The sequence below is a fragment of the Plodia interpunctella genome, chromosome 22 (genome assembly GCF_027563975.2).
Source record: "Plodia interpunctella isolate USDA-ARS_2022_Savannah chromosome 22, ilPloInte3.2, whole genome shotgun sequence".
NCBI classification, from domain to species: Eukaryota; Metazoa; Arthropoda; class Insecta; order Lepidoptera; family Pyralidae; genus Plodia; species Plodia interpunctella.
Genome location: NC_071315.1, coordinates 1,937,354 through 1,956,177, shown reverse-complemented (window position 1 = coordinate 1,956,177; position 18,824 = coordinate 1,937,354). Strand labels below are relative to the sequence as shown.

The 18,824-nt window shown below is 34.9% G+C and overlaps 2 protein-coding genes across 3 annotated transcripts; one reads left to right on the top strand and one right to left on the bottom strand.

The window, feature by feature from the left end:
• Positions 1–91: 91 nt before the first annotated feature.
• Positions 92–14,318, bottom strand: LOC128679844 (SH3 domain-binding protein 5-like). Of its 2 annotated transcripts, none has more exons than XM_053762309.2 (9): positions 14,103–14,318; positions 13,609–13,800; positions 12,707–12,895; positions 11,919–12,040; positions 9,398–9,579; positions 8,570–8,763; positions 7,784–8,000; positions 6,909–7,014; positions 92–6,226 (listed from the first exon to the last, which is right to left on the bottom strand). In XM_053762309.2, the coding sequence occupies exons 1-9, from the start codon at positions 14,151–14,153 to the stop codon at positions 6,097–6,099; spliced, it is 1,383 nt and encodes a 460-aa protein (XP_053618284.1). In that variant the 5' UTR covers positions 14,154–14,318; the 3' UTR covers positions 92–6,096. The 2 variants fall into 2 exon arrangements, with proteins under 2 accessions (XP_053618284.1, XP_053618283.1); XM_053762308.2 differs by having other exon boundaries at positions 8,570–8,781; positions 14,103–14,316.
• A 1,543-nt stretch (positions 14,319–15,861) lies between these two features.
• On the top strand, positions 15,862–18,595 carry LOC128679712 (dynein light chain roadblock-type 2-like). Its single transcript, XM_053762123.1, has 4 exons — positions 15,862–15,978; positions 16,055–16,133; positions 16,456–16,556; positions 17,781–18,595. Exons 1-4 carry the CDS (start codon positions 15,976–15,978, stop codon positions 17,889–17,891), a joined length of 294 nt encoding a protein of 97 aa, XP_053618098.1. The 5' UTR covers positions 15,862–15,975; the 3' UTR covers positions 17,892–18,595.
• Positions 18,596–18,824: the final 229 nt, after the last annotated feature.

The following is an 18,824-nucleotide window of genomic DNA, read 5'->3' as shown; positions in this document are numbered from 1 at the left end:
AAAACGCTCAACGCTAAACATTAAACAGATAACATAGAACCCATTGCATAGGCCAATGCCCACAGATACAGGTACATGAACAGGTTATATAATGAAATACCATCATTATGTAACTACTTAACCGTATTTATTATTCATCTGAAGGCAAGATAACATGTATGTACATACATACCGTGCTTAGTCTACTAGTATGGCTACGTTTGTACAAATATCACTACAGCGAACATAACATCGTTTTAAAGCTGTCAGAAGCTATCACTGGAGGCACCATGTGAAAATATGAGGCCTTTGTGGGTGGATCTCCGAGTGCTTCAAACGCTGCGGTAGCGCTTTCATTACGATCCGACAATTTTTTTAAGCAAGGAATAATATCCAAAATCAATAATTAATAAAATTTACATTACCACAGTACGGATTAATTGTTTTAAAGTCGGATAGCAAAACTAATTCTTGTCTTTGTTAAAATTTGAAAAAAATGTAATGACAGCGCGACCGCAGTGGTCAAAACAATCCGACAAACACCTAGCGTGTATGAAATTCGCTATTCCCTGTCGAATCTTTTCGCAGTGACACACAGTCAACCAGTGTGGTATTGTGATTAGCTATAAGCCCAGAAACTCTTGGAAATTTCTCTTAAATTATCTGAGAACTTTCTCCAGATCGTTCCCGTGAAATTTCAATTCTCAGGGGAAGAAGTTACCGGGAAATTCTCAGCACTACATCGCTCGACAACCACACAATGTACCTACTAGATTTTCTGCTGCGTCTCACTGCGAAAAGATTCGATAGTGAAAACTGAATTGTAAACTTGCACTAAGGCTTCTGTTTTAAAGTATAGAATAATCGAACCTATTTACCGTAATTTAGTGTCTTATTCGTAGACAAAGAAGACATATAGATAACGTCATATCTTCCATTTCCAAATGATACATGGCGTGGTCTATAGCTTTCTCTTTCTACGACGTCGGGAGTGTTATAACAGTGGATGAAATGTAGCAGCAGTGATTTAATTTTTTATTTTCTGAATTTATTTATGAACAAATGAGATACCACCTGAGTTCGGCCTTTGATTTTCACTAAGGTGCCTTTATTTTATTATAAATGCTAAAGAATACTTTAGAAAAATTGTGACATACAGAGGTTTTCTTTTGCGTACTTCGACTTAATTATTAAACAACTTTTGCTTATTATATTATGTACTTGGTGTTTCGTATTGTTTTTGTCATGAAAGTGGGAAAAGAAATCTAAGACCTCGTTCGCAAGGACGCATTAAAAATACCTGGTAATAGAGTATCCGTTTGAGATGGCAAGACTTCTTTATTGCATTTTGAGCACACTAGGTTGAATGGCAAATGTCATTTATGTGACATATTAAACTTGAGGCAATATTTTTTACGCCCGTGCGCACGAGGGTTAACACAGTCAAAATTTTGTATAGAAAACTATAAAATTATAATAACTACTCTAAGTCATTGTCCTCATTGATTAGTTTATAGATAGTTATATATAGATCAGTAGATCTACAACGCGACCTCGTATCGTAGCGCATCGCGTCGCGAACATTATCTCAATGAGGGTTAAGGGCAAGAATATATAAAACAAATCCTTGGATACACCCGAGTGATTAAGCTGTATGACATATGCTCGTAAAAATACTATATTTTATGTTTGTAAGTGTAGTGCTAGCACATATTCTATACTATATTTTTCACAGTAGAGTATTGACGTCACAAAACACGCGTTGTGCGGTTACAATAACATTTATAAGCGTATTTATTGCAGAAAGCATTGTCTAATATCATTTACTGCTTACAACTAAACGTTTGTCAGATGGACGAATATTAGGTTATGCCTATTTTGGGTAAATCGGTTGAGTAATATAATAAATGTTTTACCACAGAACTTATAATTCTGTGGCAGTGTTATCGCGCAAAGGTTCTTTCAATAACAGTAAATTTCATCTTACTAAATCCATGGTAAATTTATAATCATGTCACGTGACGTGATGTGGCTGGTCACAGTAATGCATGTATGGAATAGTATGGAGATATTCAAATATAGTAAGAAAGCCTTTCGTCCGTCGCCTTTGAGCGTCGGAGCCCAGTGTCCGTAAATTTTTCCATGCATTTGATATTACATTGAACCTTTTTGTCTCAATTATAACAACCCGTGAAGTTTTAGTTTATAGCCACTGCGTTAAGTAAACTGTATTTATCTGTTCACTCAATTTAGTCATCTGAAAAAAAAAAGTTCTACTTACGATAATGGTGGCGACATGACTTTTTTACCCCCACAAAATAGACGCATAACATAATACCATATCCAATGAATAGTTAACAGTAATACTAAATTGATAGATCTTTAATAACAATAACGGTGTAATATAAATAATGGAAGACAAAAAAAAATACACGAGATTATTCGGAATCAAAAAAGTACAAGCAGAACCGGAAAACGGACACCAAAATAAAAATTTTCTTATTTGTTTCGCTAAATAAAAAAAAAGTATAAAAACAATCCGATAATCACAGAAGCGTATTGCAAATAATTTGTGAAGTTATAAAAATATACATATTATTGTAGAATAACCGTCCCATACAAATATTTATCAGTATAAACTAATAATATATTTACTATATAAATTTATATATTATCACTGGCGGGAATTTCGCTCACTCACTATTATGGCTCACGTTTCAATTTTATAATACTGAGTAGAAATTGAATAAAAAGTAAATACGTCACATTCACACACATAAAAAAAATCTAAAAATTGTTTTATACATAGACATGATATCAATATAACTTGTACTCCGATTGTGACAAAGACAAAATCACCAATAGACATTCTACATATCTAGAGAAGATAAATTATATTTCTGTACAAATTACACAGAGATCTAGCTGTCTAAATTTTGATCTTACAGGCAAAATGCTATAATTGTAGGCAAGTTTAGGCATTACCTACGTTATAAACCTAGCTAAAACAATTTTATTATCAAATCTTATTGCATACAATTTGATTTGCCTAAAATGTAATCTAAGTCATAACATCTAAAAAGCGCATGGCTAATTATAACAATCACAAAATCTATTTCTTAGTTCAACCATTTCATTTGAAATCACATAAAATAATAATAGATATATTTTTATAATTATAAAATGTTAACGTAATGCGTTGAGACATCTTACAAAAAGCAATAAAATCGATTTTTCAAAATTAGGACAAAATTAGAATTAAATAATCTGTATATATATATATATATATACAGATTACACCCTATTCCTGTTTTTTTCTTAATCTCATCTCGTCAGCTGTCCCCACTGCTGGGGCACTAGCCTTTCCCACGGATGGATAAGAAAAATGGGCCATGATAATTATTGTTTTTGAGTTACATGGCGAACGAAATAGCAATATTGCAACACTTTCTATATAACAACTTGTATTCCCGCTAGGAATATAATACCATTAAATTGACCTTACATAATACGACTGTAGTGAAAATATATATCTTGATTGATATGTTACCAAAATATTGTTTGATGGTGTTTTAAGCCAACATTTGACGATATTACATAATTTTTAATCCGATTCACAGTAAAGATATTGTTTCTTATCTTATTTTAGGCTTGCGTTTTCTAACTTACTATTATAATAGAGAATGATTTATAATTTATGTGTAATGAGTCATAAGTATTTTTAAAAGGCTGTGTTGACGCTCTACAGATTTTGAAAATTTGACTTTGAAAATAAAATTCAATTTAAAATTACTTAAATTAAATAAATCATTTTTTCTGGGTCTAAACTTGTATTATTTTTTAAGAAAATATAATATAACAATAAGGAAATTAAAACTAAATTTATTTCGACTAAAAAAAAAATTTTTGCTAAAAAATACTACTAGCACACCGCTATAAAAACTACAATAAAATAAACCTTGAAATTAATAATTTAAATGTAATAAATAAATCTAAAATGAACCTTATGATTATAGAAAGGCAATTATTATCGTATTTCTCAAACAACAAATATGAATACTATTTTTTTTATGACTATGGAATGTATTATTATGATTTTCCATTAAAACCCATGGCAAAAATATTTTCTTCTTTGACACGCTATATTGTACCACATTCCCTTGTTTATTTAAATATTATATCAATATATTTATGTATATGCACTAGAAGCAAGGCGACGTTCCGTTTCACGATAAGGAAAGAACAGGATCTAGTCTATTTTATAAAACGAAATAATTTATCTACACTATTATTATAAAGAGGTAAGCGTTTGTGAGTTTGAGACTTTGTGAGTTTGTATGTTTGAGGCGGGTAAACTCAGAAACTACAGAACCGATATCAAAAATTCTCCCAGCATTAGAAAGGTACATTTTCCAAGATTGCTATAGATTATACTTTATATAAAAAAATCCCACGGGAGCGAAGCCCCGGGCAACATCTAGTTATTTATATATTAGACTTTCAAGTATATTAGTGCGCCAAAACTTTTATAATATCTGTCTGCACGCGAAACGGGTATAAAATAAAAAAAGTTATTTATTGACATAAAAGAAAAAAAATAAATAAAAAGCGTTCGAGCCGTTAAAAAGTAAATATGGCTATTAATTTTATATATTATGTATTTTGTTATTGAATAAATGGATTAACACTTTATTTCAGCATTTTATAATTTTCGATAATTATGTATTAATTAAATTATTTTTATTTTAGTTACAACACAATTATCTATTCTACATTAATTTAATCAGCCAAATTAAATGCGAAGTCTTTGGTTAATTTTTGATTGCCTTGAGACTTGTCACACAATTCTATATCCTAAAACGCATGTTCGTAAGAGCTTGTATCACATATCAATTAATTACTATGATATTCTTACTAATTAGAGAGTAAACAACTCCGTGCTCTTTTCTTCTATAATCTAGATTTCAATGTACTATTACGTCATAGATACGCATGTATGCGTAGTGCGATTCGCAATGAGACACAGCTAACCAATCACAGTGCGCCATTGTGACCTAACGACAATTACGCCGCAATGCGATTCGTTCGCTGCGTCTCACTTCGAATCGACTCGATAGTAAGAAGTGAAAACCCGTACTTTTCGCCCTAGGATTTCGAGTTATTCACAATAATGTGACGTTCCATTCGTAAAAGTATGTTATGGTCGAGTTTTAGTTGCGCATGTTTCTGTAATCTGTTTAAAAAACTAATATTCCGATTAAAAATATAAACAATCCGTCTATAAACACGATTGACGACCTCGGTGGCGCAGTGGTAAAGTTCTTGCCACTGGACCGAAAGGTTCCGGGTTCGATCCCCGGGTCGTAATGGAAAATGATCTGTTTCTGATTGGCCCGAGTCTTGGATGTTTATCTACATATGTATTTGTTATAAAATATAGTATCGTTGAGTTAGTATCCCATTACACAAGTCTCGAACTTACTTTGGGGCCAGCTCAATCTGTGTGATTTGTCCTAATATATTTATTTATTTATAAAGTAACTTGAACCATGGAAAGTCACATATGAACATACGAGCTGGCCATTTTGCATTCACCATTTGACCACACCATTATTTATTTGTATAGTGGTCAACAGATAGAAAGATAATGTTTAAAAAATAATTATATTTTAAGTTTTTTAATAGTCATATAACGATTATGCGACTGACTAATGGTGAATGTATTTTCTTAGTTTAATTATTTGATCATACGGGTCAGCGTCATGACGTGTCATAATGAACAAGAATGTTCTTCATGTAAATTTACGTGTTATATATATTTATATATTATTATTATATAATAGCATATTTTTACGGTAATATTTTTGTGAATATGTACATATATAGTTTAATCGTTATGGAAAACTAAGAAAAGTTTTCAACATAAATGTTAGCCATCACAATTAATTTGAATGAAAATATGGTTCGAATTTATTATAAGTTTGAACTTTTTCGACTGTGTAGCATTTTTATGACTAAAACACTGGTTTTGAATCTAAAAAAACCTGTATAACTTAGCTTTTAAGACAACGCTGCGATTTTCACACGACTTTGGATCTTATTACCGATGGTTAAGGTTCAAAATCTAGCTTCGGGTGATTGCGGAGACCTGGGTTGCCTCGCGACGCCGGCCAGCCGCTCGCACACAGCTTCGAGTTGCGCGTCCAGCATTAGAGATGCTATTTGATCGTCGGTCAGCATTTCCACGCTGTAAAGTATTAATTTGTTTGTAGGTTGTATTGTATTGTCTTTACATGACATTACTTTAGGTTTGCTTACTTTAAAAGGTGAACACGGATCCTTTTATAGGATTATTTCGTTTCCACACTGTCCAGATCCTTTTTCTTATGAACGCTCAGAGGTATCAAAATTGAAATTCAAACTTGTAAATTCAATTCGGCAGCCTTCATTACTTGTCTCTCTCTCTCACTCATTTCTATGTGTTCGGAATTAATTCGTGACTGTGATGTCACGAAGATCGGGGTCAGTATAAAAATGGAATCAATTTTGTATTGAGGTAACTGATACCTTGGATTAACACATAGGGTACTTTTTATCTTGATTTGGTCAAGGTTTCTGTATGATTTGGTCAAAAGTCAGTTAATCAATGGCGGAAATTTTCCATTTTGACCTGACCGGGGATCGAACCCGGGACCTCCAGTGTGGAGCTACTGTGTATGAAAATGTAAGTAATTATAGTATAAACTCTGTTAACACCGCGGGTCTAGCTAGAGTATAACCCCTTCCACAGGTCCTAATTTGATTAGATTGTCGATCAATTTGTGTCGTGTGGACGGGAAAATGAAATTCAAGGTGATCGGGTGGTCGGTATCGCCCGATGTGGGATTGCTCAATGAAATAGTGATATTTGCGATGAACCGTAATGTTACCTGGCGAGGCTGTCGGTGTCGGAGTGGCGCTCGTCCTCGCGGCGCCGCGCGCGCGGGCTGCGCGGCGCCGACACAGACCCGCGTCGCTCGCCGAACAGAGACAGACCTAACGGTGCAAACCCATTCTGATTCTCCTAAGGCAGGCTACTCACACACCTGCCGCAAGGGCAATCTGAGGTCTAAAGAAGGAAATGCACGTATCTAATAGAAAAGAACGGTCATCCTACATCTCTTTCTTTTAGACCCCTTTCTGTAGCCCCTTAAATCGGAGCGTGTGTAGCCGGTCTAATACTATCCCAACTCGGACACATGCCGACGCGTATGCGTGAACATTGCGTTGTTAGTACGAGTGCTTTTATTTACCAGCAATGTATCTGCCAATGTTTGGCAAACTGTTGTGTGGAGCCGGCATTATAAATGCGAAAGTTTGTGTGGATGTATGTGTGTGTTTATTACTCTTTCGCGCGAAATCTACTGGACGGATTGTAATGTATACGGGTAGAATATAACCTGGAATAATAGATAGTATACTTTTAATCCCGAAAAATCCGAAAATTTGTATACATTTGTTCCATCACAAAGACTGACAATAGTTGACTATTAGATAATGCTCTTAACAATGAGACTCACTTTTGAACTTTCACAAATCCAAATTAAGAATGGTATATAACAGTGCATATGATATACATCACTTATTGACGTCAAAATGTATTCGAAACTAAGCCGACTTCTAAAGCGCAGGTGAAGAAGCGGACTCAACTTCATCGGATACTTTTCTCCAATGAATTTTATTTTGAATAAAAACTGGAGAAAATGTTTAATTAAATTAATAAATAAAAGACTATTCTACAACATTGTAACTCCAAAAATCTTACCTTGAAACATCTCTTTCATTTTCTCCCCTGTGTCATGCAATATGGCGTCCAAGCTCTGTCTTCTCCCCTTCTCCAGTTCTGCCCTCAAACACGCATTTCTATCCACATTTCTTATGATCCGCCTGGGGGATGCAGCGGAGACTTTGGACTCCATTGGGCTGGAGGGCGATTTGTCGGGGGATGATCGTGGACGAAGGGAGCATTTCTCGAAGCTCACCTGAAAACGTTAACAAATAGTAAATTATATTCGCCGCGGTATCTTGAAGGCTAAAATAAGGCATTATTTGAGCTTACGTGTAACAACCTTGACCTTATATTTGCTTTCCATCAGACTAGATTGAGGAGGCGAGGAATTTAATTAAATATAATTTAAATTAAATCTATGCGCGGAAAGAAAAACATTGTAATATTGTATTGTTTTATAGTGTGATGTGTGATGCTAATTTCAGCATTATTTTTATTAGCATAAAGTCTATTTTCGATTGATGTCAGATACCTATATAACAGAATTTTAAGATATAATTACTAATAATTATTATGTTGCTCATTTCAGTATTATTTGCATTAGAATAGAGTATATTTTCGATTGATTTCGGATATCTGATATCGGATTTCGGATAAATGCGAAAGTTTGTGAGGATGTGTGGGTGTATGTTTGTTACTCTTCCACGCTAAATCTACTGGACGGATTTTGATGAAAATTGGTAGCATATAACCTGGAATAACATATAGGATACTTTTTATCCCGAAATTCTAGTATGTCATACTTGTAAGATATTAACTCACTTCTTCCGGACTCGAGTAATCCAAATCGATTTCCGTCCACGTGTCATTATCATTTCCGGATCGATTTGCATCCGCCGTCCTTCTCAGCCACTCTCTGACGCTCGCGTCTACACTATGGTCGCACAACTCCTCTATCTTGTCGCTGGTCGTCGTGTTTGTGTCGCTGGCCGTGTCAGTTATAGTTGACGCGATATCTGTTGGGGTTGCTGTGCCTATTGTAAAGTTTTGGGGGTTGGTAATGAGGAAATTATAATAATAATGTGTTGGGTTTTGTGAGGTAAATTATATTACGATGCAGTCTTCTATACAAAGTAAATAAAATGATTGATACTAAAATCTAATATTAGATTTTTTTACATCACATCTGAATGCATTCCCGGTTACTTCCGCAGCTGTAAATCGTCGGAGCTCAAGGTACGCTAAATTAATTTGCAAACTTTTAAATGCCAATAGCTGAAGTATATTTAGGCATAACAATCTGAGATCGGCTGATCTATTTGTAGCCATACTTTGGTGTTAAGCCGTAACATATTCTCTATACATAATAATTACATACTTCCATACATAATAATTATAAATTCGAAAAAGCTATCTTTCTGTTACGCTTTTATGGCTAAACCGCTGTGCCGATTTTGATGGTATGCACATAAATAAAAGAAATATATATATTTTATCTATGGGTATTGATTTTTTTTTAATCTCTACCCCCTAAGACCATTAAGTGTGATGTGAAAGTTTGTATGAAAAACGCTTAACGCGGGCGGAGTCGCGGGAAAAAACATTTTTTTTTATATGTTGAAACGAAACTGCTTAATTATACAATCTCACCATTCCTCGCGGACTGTCTCCTCGACCGGTGCTTGTGAATCTCATCAGATATTCTCTCCAAGTTCCTCAACGCTGAGGAATACTGCTGCTTCACCTCCGCAACTTGCTCCTCCAGGCTTTGTATCCTCGCCTTCTGGTGTTCCAGCGCGGAGTTGATGCGAGCCTTCTCCTCGAAGTACGGCCTGTAAGTGTTGCTGGTTAGCTGTCCGGCTCGAAGGACCAGTTATTATTCTACTATTTTGTTGTTTTTTAGGTGAGAATGTTTGGATGTTTTTGTTCATTCCGTGATTATGAACTTATATTAATGTGTTTAATTTTAACCTTTGCAGGACACTTTACGTCTACAGACGTTATAACAATTAAACGTGTCTCGTCGACGCTAACGTCCGTGAAAGAAGTCGTAACTCTTATAGTTCTCCCTCTCATTGGAAATCTCTAATGTCTCTACTGGTCCCGGTTTCATTCTCGACTGCAACGCCCACGTCCAAGTGTAAATTTCAATTTGGAACATATTGAACATTTGGCGACCGGACGTCTGCCTGACGTCAACCCTCTTTGGGAATGCTGTTGTTGCTTTTAATAAAAAAAAAAAGTTAATTCAGCTGTTAAGGCTTCCGGTTGGTCGCCCTGTATGATATCCATGGAAGTATATGAACTACTATATTAAGGGCGGGATCAGCATAATCTGTGGGATATTATGCTAATTAGTAATAATATCTCACCATCGAGTCGATTCGCAGTGAAACGCAGCTAACCAATCACAGTGCGCCATTGTGACGTAACGTCAACCACACCGCATTGTGATTGTTTCGCTACAGACGTAATCTGCTGATAGTGAGAAGTGAAATGCAAATCCGCACAATTTTAATTGACGTCAACAGTTTTTGTGTATGGTTTTTCAGAAGTTATTTCGGTGTCAAACAACAAACAAAAAAAGAAAAATAATTATCGATTACGCAGTAACTACAAAGCTAAAACACGCACTACTTTCCAAGAATAGAAGACATGCATAGAAAAAAAAATTATAAGTACCAAAAGTGGGGTCAGGCGGTAGGGTGCGAAGTCTGACAGGAAGCGGTCTTGTGTGCAGTCTTATATTGCAAGGTCTGATAAATAAGCATTAATTATTTTCAAAAAACACAAGCAAAATGTTAATTCATTCTATTCATTTGTGTGTCTACATAGTCTGAATGCAATATAACAATAAAAAAAATCTAAATTTAGGTTCAGTCAACAGCACCCTGCATGGACCTCTATAGCGCGGTAATAGCGAAGGGTTTGCAATGAATTTGGGTAGGTTGATGTGCTGTTGACTGTACTTAAATAATGTACAAATACATGCCTTTTTTAACCCCCGACGATAGAAGGAGGGGGGAGCCGTGAGCAATCATAGGAGCTAAACGGCGAAACCGATTTTGATATAGTATTTTTTTTTAAGGATAATTAAATCGCGCGTTTTCTTAGCTATTATTGGAAAATATGTTTATAGCCGTTTGGAAACCATCATTAGGTAATTTCTATTCAATAAAATAATGCGAGCAACGTGGTTTTTTTTTAATTTAATTAAATTTTTATTACAACTAGGACATTACGTAGCGTGTTACAGCGACATTGTTTAAAAATTAAAGGTGAAAGTTAAAAAAAATATTCTATTTCTATCAAGTAAGGTTAAGATTAAATTGTTTGGATTAGTGTCTGACCGAATATTGTCATTGGTATTGGTCTTAAAATCCTTCTGTCCGTATAGTTCTATCAATCAGTTCTATTAGTAAGACTTGAAGGACAAAAATTACCGTTATTATCTTCAATTCAGCCCAAATTTAAGTCCATTGAAATTGGTTGTTTGCATCAATAAGTCTCTAAAGTGAAAGATATAAAATGTTATTTCTTTGTAAGAAAATATTGGAGCTGAAGGTGCAGGCAAACATCACTTTTTCCAATTCATATTTTTTATCGGACACTAGTTTCGATATATTTTTTTAATAAAGCAAGTTACTAATAAAAATATGCAATAAATTCTTAAAAACTATGATAGTAGAAACAATGCTAGGTGTTAAGTAAAAGATAGTAGAACATAACTAATGTCTAAGTTGTGTAAATTTACACTACAATATGTACAGTAAGAAATATATCCTATTTTAAGTCGAATCAGGGACAGATATACAGGGGACAATAGGAATAATCGATAGCGATTAATTTTTTCCCGTTTGCCCTCTCATTTACTAGAAATTTATCTGTAAGAATGATGATGAATGATCATGATGAATCTAAGAGCGTAAAACGAATGATTGATTTTGGAAATGATTCCTTTACCTACCTATTCCCTTGGAAAAATTTACAGATCGTAATGACAGCGCAGCCGCAGCGATCGAAACGCTCGTAGAAACACCCACTTACGGAAAAGACTAGAAGTTCATTCTTAGAAATAAATTTCTAGTAAATGAGGGGGCAAGCAGGAAAGCAAACAGGATAGAATGAATCTCTATCGATTATTCTTCTTGTGTTGTGGAAAAGTGTGAACCTGGACTTGGCGATGTGTCGCTTGAGCGCGGCCTGCAGCTGCAGCGCGCGCGCGGCCGCGGCTTCGTGCGCGAGCGCGCGCGCGCGCTGCGACGCGCGAGCGTGCGCGCGCTCCATCTCCGCCTGCACATTGCTTTGTTTCGTCAAGGCTTTCTTATTTTATTGCTTAGCGAAAATTAATTTTGTGGCCACCGTTTTCGATTTTGTCAACTGTGATTATGTTATCAAATGGAAAAATATAATACTTTCTACTAAAATTATTTATATATTTTTTTAATTTTCGCTAAGAAATTATTAAAAATGTGACGCGGCGCTAATGTACTGGGAGTAATCGCCTTAAGCTATATTGCACAACGTACAATAGACAGACTTAATGCCAAAAGCATTGTCTGACAGTAAACCTTTCCGTCAAACAGAATACATACATACATTTGTTTCTTCTTCCAAAACACGAAACAAGGCAAGGTAAATGCATCTGACGTAACTTTTACGACTATCTACCACCATTTAGTGATCCGACCATAGTAGTCGCATGGCACACTAGTAAACTGAATGCCTACCACGAAACATACAATGAAGTAGCATATTACTAATGTCTACATGCTGTCTCTTTTTCCCATATCGTGTACGCATTGTTTACAAAGAAGATCAGCATTCTAGTTATGGTATGTTTTTCGAGGTCTATACACATTCACACTCTTCACTTTTGTCACTTTTAAAAATCTACTTACTACCTTTGAATTTGTGTTACAAAATATTGATTACATAAATTAATTAACAAATAATAACCTGGTTAACTCTATGAGTGGCATGGTTGAGCATCTCCTGCCAGGCGGGGTCGAGCGTGACGCCGCCCTCCGAGCCCTCACCCAGCCGCGCCAGCCCCTGCTCCGCCAGGTACACCATCTCTCTCGCCGCTGCGTGAGCGCTGTTCGCTTTGTCATAGGCGACCGTTGCCACTTGCAGTTCTTGAGACGTCTGAAAATATGTATTTTTTTGATTATTATCATTTCATAAGCCTGTATCTATATGAGCAGATATATAAGTACAAGTTAAAGATTTGTGTATTATATTTACACTGCTATTTTGTGTAAAATAAATAAATGAATAAAGATAACATGATCCTATTGGCACAGTTAAAAACATGTTTAAGTACTTTTTTGATGTTACACTTAATATATATGTATCTATTGTTATTAAGTAGAATAGAATTTTATTTATTACTTAAGTTTATTTATTATTTACTATTCATTATTGAAGAAAGAAAGCAGGGACACTTCACAACACAACAAATTAAGAATTTTTAATAAGACAATTAAGTAACTTTTACATTTTGTTTTTGAAGATGAATGAAAGCATAGATGAACAAACGAACAGAAAACATTTAATAAAATCAAAAATTGTCTAATGTTAGGACCTAAATAAACTAGACTTTGGACACAGATCAACAGAGGCTGTTGCAGGAGGGCTTTGACAAAAGGTGCACTGAGGTGGAAAATATATTATTTAAATATTTATAGAAAAACATTGGAGGTTGGTATTATTGTATTTTATTTTTTAATTGCAATCAGAGCTTTTCAGTTCTAGCACCCTATGAAGCTTCAATAATTAAAATACTTCACAGACAATCTACCCGATGGGAAGTGTATGTTTATTGAATAGAAATCACATTAATCATACTAAATACTTACAATATTAGCTCTAAATCTCGCTTCATAGTAAGGCCGGGCCTTATGGACACTAGTACCAAGTTTTTTAGTCAATTGCTGGATTCTAAGGTGTCCCTCGGCGAGCAGGCGGCGGAAGGCCAAGCGGGCCTCGTCCAATTCTACTTCAAGTCGATTGATCTCATCTGTTGCTGTGTTTAGGCGTTCCAATTCAATCTGATAAAAAAAAATATTATTATGATTTAGGTACTATGAATATCAGTATTTCATACAATTACATTAATTTGTATGAAAAAAGAAAACAAATGAAATTATTCTGTAACAATTTGAATTAAAAATAAAGAAAACTTTTGAACTGTAGGTATGCCCACAGAACAATAAGTGGCCAGTATTGTCAATAAAAAAAGATTACAATAAAATCACAAGCATTGTATTGCTGCTGATATCATCATATCCCGCATCACCACCGTAGCCCGTAACCATCAAAACTTAACATTAAAAATATTGATTTTATTCACCTGAACTCGCGGGTCAAGGGCCTCTGAACATTCGGCGCCGCTATCGTTCATTGTCCTTTCAGAAAATACACATTTTCCTTAACGTTACATTCAATGAAAAGTATCTACTGTTTTTATATAATTACTCCCATGAAATCATCGTTTACTATGCATCTCCGCTAAAAAAACTGGCTGGTTGGTTGATTGAGTGCTGGAAGGTAAAGGTGACGTTTTCGTTCAACAACTGAAGCAACTTTATTTTTATTACGAAAACTAGGTAACTTATTTTAATTTATTTAGGGAAAATAATTATATCTAATTAAAATACAGTATGTATGTAATACTACAATTTATTTATTCCTACTTTTACTTTCTAAACATTCATTTCTGAACAATATTTTCATTTCAATTATTGACATCAATTTGTCATTGTCATATTTTGATATTGACAATTATGCAATTGTCTAAGACTTTCGCTTCAGTGTGGACAACATTCTAAATGTTCCTTTAATATCGGGTAATAGAGCTTATACGCAAAGCTCAGCGCAGATGGCGCTACTGGTACAACAAAGGTACATAAACATTGCCAACGGAGGCAAAAAGTGCCAATTTTCAATATTGTTGCAGATTTATGACCAAAAATACCTTCTACGCAATCGTAGTGCGAGTTTAAAAGAAAAAGGAAGGATTTAGTGGATTATCCTGAAACGAATAACACTATTTTAGGTTATGTTCTGCATTATTTAGTCATAAACTGATATAAACTTGATTTTGACTGAAGATCTGTATGAAGTTGTGGCGACATCTCTACCACGCCACATGCACAACGGCGCAGATGTAAAAAGCCGGCCAAACGCAATGAATAACCAACCACACAAGTGATCCAGGACACTACGAACGGATGGCACGACGGTCGACTCACTATGGATAGCTAACAAGCCTAGATCGCGCAGACAGTGCGTTTTCGATTGGAAGCATAAATACAACCTCCGACATGACACCGTCGGAGCCGTGCGGTTCCCCAGGCGCAACACCTAGCCTGGCGGGAAGATCTTCCCTTTGTGGCGGTCGAGCATAATCACCTAGCTCCCGCTACAGTGGTGACCCCGACGTCTATATTTTAATAAGTCTTCACGTGAGAAGTGTTCAGAGCTTTTTTTGACCGTTTACTGGCCCGAAAATTTTACAGCGTGAGCGTATCCCATAGTTTTCGAAGCTTTTTATCTTATGGAAAACTATTTTTCCCAATATTTCGGCACCCGAATATTACTACATTGTTGTATATTTTCACAAACGAATGCTTACATAATGAAAGGGTTAATAAAGTACTTTAAAATAAACGTTTTAATCGACATAGCAAAAGGCGGCAAAGCTTTTGTGAACCTAACATACAGTGCTGTACTCTGGCGGGATAAATGTGCAGTAATACTCCCTATTAATTTTAATAACCAATTTTAGTACCAAGTAAACATATTTACACCAGTTCTAAGATCACTTGCACAAGCTTTAAAATTTAAACAAATAAAGCGTTTCATTACTCTTTCACCATATCTGTGACCATGACATGTCTCTCTCTCATTTGAGCGTGTTCCTGGTTCCTTTTTTGGCTGTAATGCCTAGAAACCCGGGATCTGATATGGATTTGCTCAACAACCTATTTGGGAAACTCTATTGTCAAGATTTTTTATCCTTTAGTCACCTCATAGGTCCCTGGTTTATATAATAAGATGCTTCACCTTACCCTCCTGTGTATTTATTGATAGATCATAGATAAACAAAAGAAACTGGAAAGGTGGAATAAAAGATGTCAACACTGTTCTATTATTCTCTATGATAAAGATTTGTCATCGCCAGTTGACGTCTGTTTTGTTCGTTCGTTGAAAAAATCTAAATAATGGTAAATATCAAAATAATACGTGTATTCCTGTTATTTACAAGGTGTTAGCAAATTTATCTTCTGGTTTGTATTGCAGGCGACTGAAGTAGAAGACACCATCAAGAGAATCCAGGCCCACAAAGGTGTTATGGGTGTAGTGATAGTCAATCATGAAGGTTTGGTCGATTTTTCCATGGATACCCGTTAAAAATCAATATTAAATACCGTTTCCCCTGACCTATTTTCATCTAATAAACTAGCTTTTGGCCGCGTCGGCTAGGTTTCCCCGTTGAACAGTTTTCCAGTATGAATAAATCTTGCGTGTGATAGGTAAGTACTTAACTTGCCATAGGGCAAGTCATAAAAGTAAAAACAGGTCTTCCGTACTACTTTTATGTGAAATTTCAATAAGTTCGAGTACATAACATAATAAGTTAACATTCGCATTTATAAAACCTATTATAGTTTGGATTTTAATGTGAATACTTTTGTTTTCAGGCATACCAATAAAAAGCTCCTTGGACAATGCCACTTCTGTACTGTATGCTGGTTTGATTGGACAATTGACAGAAAAAGCAAAGAATGTTGTGAGAGAAATGGTAATTATTTAAAAATCCTACTAATACCATCAATACCTTTTTCTCACCCATATAGCATAGGGTTAGCATTTAAGTTATTTTAAAAGACACTCCTGTTTTTATCTCACCAATTTTTTTTTCTGGTTTTCTTCTATATATAGTAGGTATCATGTTTATGTATGGTGAGCTAGTGGTTAAACCTGTCTTAACTGACCAAAAGGTCCCAGGTTCGAATCTTATTTTACCACCTACATTATGTCTATGACTAGCAGACCCACTCGGTAGTGGAACACAACTAATACGTAGAGTAGTAGTCCCAGTATTGGGACCACAAACCCTAGTTTTAGATTAGTGGGACCACAAGTAACAGTGGAACAAAATGTGCAGGACCACAAGTCAAAAATCCAATCTAATGTACCATAGACCATCACTTGCTTCCTATAAAAGAAAACATTATGAAAACTGCACACTGGTTTAAAGTTTGTCGGTTCTTGCTACAAGCTGTGGGCAAGTAGTCATTAGAAATGACACTCCGAATCATAGTAACTACAGCATTTTCAGCTTCCATATTTCTTCCACTCCCACTTGCTTTCCAAGGATGTTTATTGCAATGAGGAACTTTTAAAAATCCACAATACCTATGTTTATAATGAAATATCACTCCAAGTTTTCATTCTGTGGGTTATATATTTAGTAAAAATATGTCAACAATGTGTTTAGAATAATGAAACTACATCCAAACTATCATAATATACCTGTTACTTGAGAAATACACCAACAAACTATCAGAATAAGTAATAAATAACATTTGTTCTGAGTTTTGAATTGTATCAAACTCAATTTTTTAATAGCCATTCATTTCCCATTATTGGGCAAAGACTCTCCCTTCCACGAACCATTCCAGTGCTTTATGGATCTTATTCAGTTCGTCACTACTAGTTAAAAAAGTATCACTTTCTAAAGGATCATTCCCATGTTTGCGCCTGCGATCTCCCGAGCTCGATCAATGACAGCACTCGCGCATAGTTATAAACATTGAAACAGAAGATTGAATCTTGAGGTTAATTGGTATATAAGTTGTAGATTAAATATTTGTTTATGAAAATAATGAATCAGAAATTATAAGAACTTGCATGTTGTGAATAAAGTTAGCTGGGTAACTCATCCCAAATTCTAGGTAAAGTTTCTGGACGTTTTGCAACAGAACCAGTATGCAAATAAAGTAGGATACTTATCTCATTCCAGGATTCGACGAATGAACTGTCCTTCCTTCGGGTGCGAAGCAGAAGACATGAAATCCTGATTGCTCCAGATCGGGAATTTATACTCATTGTTATTCAAAACACATCAGATTAGTTTGACAATAACAAAAATTGAGGACTTTGCACTAGTTTTAAGAATTAATATACACTAAGGGTGCTATTTCACTTATACAATTCTTTGTCCAATAATATTGCACTTTCTTGTCATAAAAGAGATGGCAAATTAGTCAAAGAATTAGGTAAGTGAAACAGCGAAGTTAAAATCAAAGTTACAATAATATATTCATTATCTATCCAAGATTTGACATTGAATGGAAGCGAACTTTGGCGAACTGTTTATAACTTACAGCCGGCATATCGTTGTGCACATGAACAAAATTTTGTTTGAATACGTCTATTCACAACACCACCGCTCAGTGTCCAATTAGGGCAGATAAGGGAGTATTAGCTATAAAAGTCAAACCTTTTTTTATAACCATAAGCTTAATATATTTTGGAGTGTAGATTGAAAGTTTTCGCAATATTTTTAACAGTTTTTTTTGTACTCTTGCATAATTATTTCCTACAGCTTTTTTATTTATATTTCGATTATATTATAGCTTTGTTAGTATGTAAGTGTATTTTGAGTTGTAAAGTCAGGTTATGATACGACATTGTCAAACCTTTAAAAAATGTTGCATTTCACTCCACCTATCATAAAATATCGTATTGATGGTAACATTTGAATAAAATTACCTAATAGATTGAACGTTATATTTTGTAAGTAAAATATTTATTTTAATCCTGGTATATAAATAATCACTAAAAATAAATAGAATAATCAACTACATATTTTTAGTTTCATTTAATAAGGTTCTCTCTATATATAGACTAACAATGATAATACGAATGACGTCTACTTCTAGGTATTGATGCACTTGTTCACACACCATAATATTCTCAGACTTATAATTGCACTAAAATCTCGCAGGGAGTATGTTTCAGTCATGGATTTAGTAAGTACTTTGTACGGAGTACCTACTAATTC

Coding starts and splice junctions, on each gene's coding strand:
- LOC128679844 (XM_053762308.2), bottom strand. CDS start 14,153: ATGAACGATAGCGGCGCCGAATGTTCAGAGGCCCTTGACCCGCGAGTT. Junction 12,896..13,608: donor CGAGATTTAGAGCTAATATT/GTAAGTATTTAG, acceptor ACATATTTTCAG/ACGTCTCAAGAACTGCAAGT. Junction 12,041..12,706: donor CCACTCATAGAGTTAACCAG/GTTATTATTTGT, acceptor AGCAATGTGCAG/GCGGAGATGGAGCGCGCGCA.
- LOC128679712 (XM_053762123.1), top strand. Junction 16,134..16,455: donor AGTGATAGTCAATCATGAAG/GTTTGGTCGATT, acceptor TTTTGTTTTCAG/GCATACCAATAAAAAGCTCC. Junction 16,557..17,780: donor AGAATGTTGTGAGAGAAATG/GTAATTATTTAA, acceptor ATCTCATTCCAG/GATTCGACGAATGAACTGTC.